General features: G+C 38.7%; 1 protein-coding gene across 1 annotated transcript; it reads right to left on the bottom strand.

Annotated features, from left to right (window-relative positions):
• Nucleotides 1–200: 200 nt before the first annotated feature.
• On the bottom strand, nucleotides 201–3,659 carry LOC104992041 (dedicator of cytokinesis protein 11-like). Its single transcript, XM_010844761.1, has 4 exons — nucleotides 2,916–3,659; nucleotides 2,711–2,836; nucleotides 1,583–1,654; nucleotides 201–664 (listed from the first exon to the last, which is right to left on the bottom strand). The coding sequence occupies exons 2-4, from the start codon at nucleotides 2,765–2,767 to the stop codon at nucleotides 509–511; spliced, it is 285 nt and encodes a 94-aa protein (XP_010843063.1). The 5' UTR covers nucleotides 2,768–2,836; nucleotides 2,916–3,659; the 3' UTR covers nucleotides 201–508.
• Between the last annotated feature and the right edge of the window lie 6 nt (nucleotides 3,660–3,665).

Here is a 3,665-nt window from a genome sequence, read left to right as displayed (position 1 = left end):
TACTTTGGCCACCTGATGCAGAAAGCTGACTCATTTGAAAAGACCCTGATGCTGGGAAAGATTGGGGGCAGGAGGAGAAGGGGATGACAGAGGATGAGATGGCTGGATGGCATCACTGACTCGGTGGACGTGAGTCTGAGTGAACTCCGGGAGTTTGTGATAGACAGGGAGGCCTGGCGTGCTGTGATTCACGCGGTCGCAAAGAGTTGGACACGACTGAGCGACTGAACTGAACTGAAAGGCATTCAAATGAATATATTTGAAAAACAGCATGCAAAAGCAGAAAGATGTTCCTCCTGGCTAAGCCTCCTTGGGGGCCTCTGATTTAATTAATTAGCCATTGGAGGTGGGGAATCAAACATGGCTATTTAACTGAACTGATGGATTAATTCAATGAGTAGTTCCTCCAGCAGCCCAGCTGAGTCTCTAGAAAGTGGGTAATTTTTTTTCCTTCGGCTTTAAAGACAATACCTGTGAAGAATAATTCCTTACCATGTTCTGGATGCCTTTAACTCACCTTCAAGAAGCTAGCCAAACTATAATTGACATTTCTGGACTCATCCGGAATCTCTGCATAGCGAATAGTCACGTGGGGAATTATTGCAAGAAGCAGTGAATGTAAGACATGATGATATGCCTCAGAAAACCTCTGGCCCCTTGGAAGCTTCAATTAAATTGGCAAAGAAAAAAAAGAGTTGTGAAAGGTCTAAATCAGTGTTGTATTTTCAAACACATACTATATATAAATGTGTTTTTAACCGCAGTATACTTTTTCTCCCAAATTAAAAAGACATGCCTAGTTAAATCTACACTTTAGATCATTACAGCACCTATTTGGACCTGTAATACTACAACTGACTGAAATCATGAACAAGAGTAGGTCATTCTGACCCAACTTTGGAATCATGTTCCTGAGATACAGACACATCCGTTTTTCATTCCATCTTTTTCCTGACACACAAAGTATACATGCATCCGTGCATTTTTAATTTCAGTAAACCTGTTCTGTGGAAATATTGATAAAAATGTAAATATGAAGTGATTATTTTTTACTTCACAAGGTCTTAGCTTTCAATGCCTATAGCTAAAATTTCTTTGTACTTCTGAAGGAGTTTCAAAATACAACTAAAGGTATATATACAGCATATTCCAGGAACACATGCATTATATAAAGAGATTTTGGTTTTTGTCTTTTTTACATAAAATGTTTTTAACTTTGTACATGCCTTCAATCTTTCTAAGAGAATAGTTCTTTCTGATTTGGTACGTGTTCTCCTTCCTAATGAATATTTTCGACACTGACATTTTAAAACCACAAGACAAAGGGAAAGCTTCAAAGATAATGTACTTAATATGGCAAATACCTCACAGGAAAGAATGCATGTGGTGAGCCTCTGAAGTTGAGACTTTGAAAACATATGAACACTTTTGTTGTTTTGTTGTTTTTTTTTTAAAGAAAACCTGAAAAAAGCTACGGACTGAGAGTCCTTAAAATATAAAAGAGGATTTGCACATCACAGCTACCCATGAATAAGATTAGCCTTCTTTGTCTATGTTAAATATTATTCTTCAGCCTACTTACCTTAATTTTATTCTCTTCCAGCAAGTATGTGGCCATAGACTTTGCAATAATTTCAAAGAAAAACCATGAGTACTAAAATAAACAAATAAATACAAATCAATCTTTAATTGTTACCCAAATCCCTGAAGCTTATAAAAGGCTGACAAATCACTATGGATTTTGTCTCTGAACTTTAATAACATTTTAAAGTGATCACTACTGACTATCCAAGTCCCATAGAGTATCTTCAAATTGTGTTGGCAAAAAGGTATGCCTCAGGGCTGGCTTGTGATGTACAAAGGATATTTGGTGGAGAGGGGTATTTTATCACTGACACTGCTTTGATTTGCCTACATGTGGTGATAAGAACAAACCAACTTTTAGTTTACTTAATTACTGCTTTTAAATTCTCTATGGACAATGAATCATATTACAGCCTCCACCCAGTGAGGGACCCAACCCTGCCCTTTGTACAATACTGGGGCCAGCCCAAGTAGCAAAGGTGTTTGTGTAAGTAGGATTTGAAGGGTACAGGGAAGTCTCAAGCAGATACCTGGTGGCTCAAATGGTAAAGAATCTGCCTGCAATGCAGGAGACTCAGGTTTGATCCCTGGGTTGGGAAGATCCCCTGGGGAAGGAAATTGCAACCCACGGCAGTATTCTGGCCTGGAGAATCTCATAGACAGAGCAGCCTGGAGGGTTACAGTCCATGGGGTTGCAAAGAATTGGAATGACTGGGTGACTAACACCATTACTAATAGGAATAGTAAAAATTATGACAATAAGAAGAGCCACCATTTGAGAGAGTGCCTACTATGTGCCAGAAACAACATGTTAGATGTTTTACTTGTATTTCAGAAATGAGAAAGTGGATGCTCAGAACTGCTAAGTAACAGGCCCCAGGTCACAGAACTATTGTGTGATGAATACAGCATTCTCGCCCAGAGCTATACCCTCCAAAATTCTATTATGCATTTGACTGACAGCAAGGGGTAGGTGGGGAGGGTAAAGGGAGGATTTGTGTGGAGAACTTGGGGGCAAAGGATGCATAGGCAAAGTGCTGGGCAAAGAGGGAGTCACTTGAGGAAATGAGGACAGACTAGACCCGGAATGGGAGGGCATCAAGCAAGCATGTCTCTGTGTCCTTACCTTTAGCAATTTGTTTATTGCTAAAAAGTCTGCAGACTGTTTCAGTATCGCTATCATTGTAGTCGCAAGAGTTTCATGTATCAGCTGGGCCTGAGGAGCACTGGGTTTTTCAGGTCGGAAGCTATACTACAATCAAAGAGAATGAATCATAAGACCAAATTCTCTCGTAAGACAAATGCTCAGAAAGAAAGCTTACTCCACAAACCTTAATGAAGGATCTTAAATAATTATCCAAGCCTTCTTCATGGCACTTTGATACGATATGTAAGAGAACCCTGAAACAACATTCACAAAAGTCAGCACGTCAGACCACAATGAAACACTATAGTTTGATTCTTAGATAAAACCAGCATATCTAACCCTTAAAAATACCTAATACTATCTAAATAATGAAAATATTAAATGGCATCTTAGTTTGGATCCAACAAAGATTTCAGCATGTAACATGTTCAGGGCTTTGTAAAATACATTTCTTGGGTCCAAAGAAGGATGTTTTATTTTGGCAACCAAGATATTTCTTTTCATCTCCTTTCTAAATCACATTTGAAGTATGTTCATAGCTACCATATAGTAAAAAGCCTTCAGTAAGGTAAATATTGAAATCCCCTCTAGTAAAAATCAAAGGAAAATAATAGGAAAAAATGTTAAACATGTCAACAGATGGGGGGAAGGGAAGGGCAAGACAAAGCAAGTATAATGAGATGAACTAAAATTGTAGGCAAATCTAAGATTAATAGAAAGTTTTAAAGTTATGAAGCCAGCAGTGGTTCTGCAAGTTTAGCATGCATCAGAAACACCTAGAGGGCAGAGTGCTCACCCCTCTCCCAGAGTTTCTGATTTTTTAGGTCTGGGGTGAAGTTCCCTGATTAGCATTTTTAATAAGCTTCCAGGTGTATTGATGCTGCTGGTCTGGGAATCACGTTTTTTTGAGAACCACTGGACTAGAATAATGCTT

Source organism: Bison bison, unplaced genomic scaffold (assembly GCF_000754665.1).
Source record: "Bison bison bison isolate TAMUID 2011002044 unplaced genomic scaffold, Bison_UMD1.0 scf7180017848262, whole genome shotgun sequence".
NCBI lineage: Eukaryota > Metazoa > Chordata > Mammalia > Artiodactyla > Bovidae > Bison > Bison bison.
Note: the sequence above shows the minus strand (reverse complement) of the source record. Positions and strands in the feature narration are given on the sequence as shown.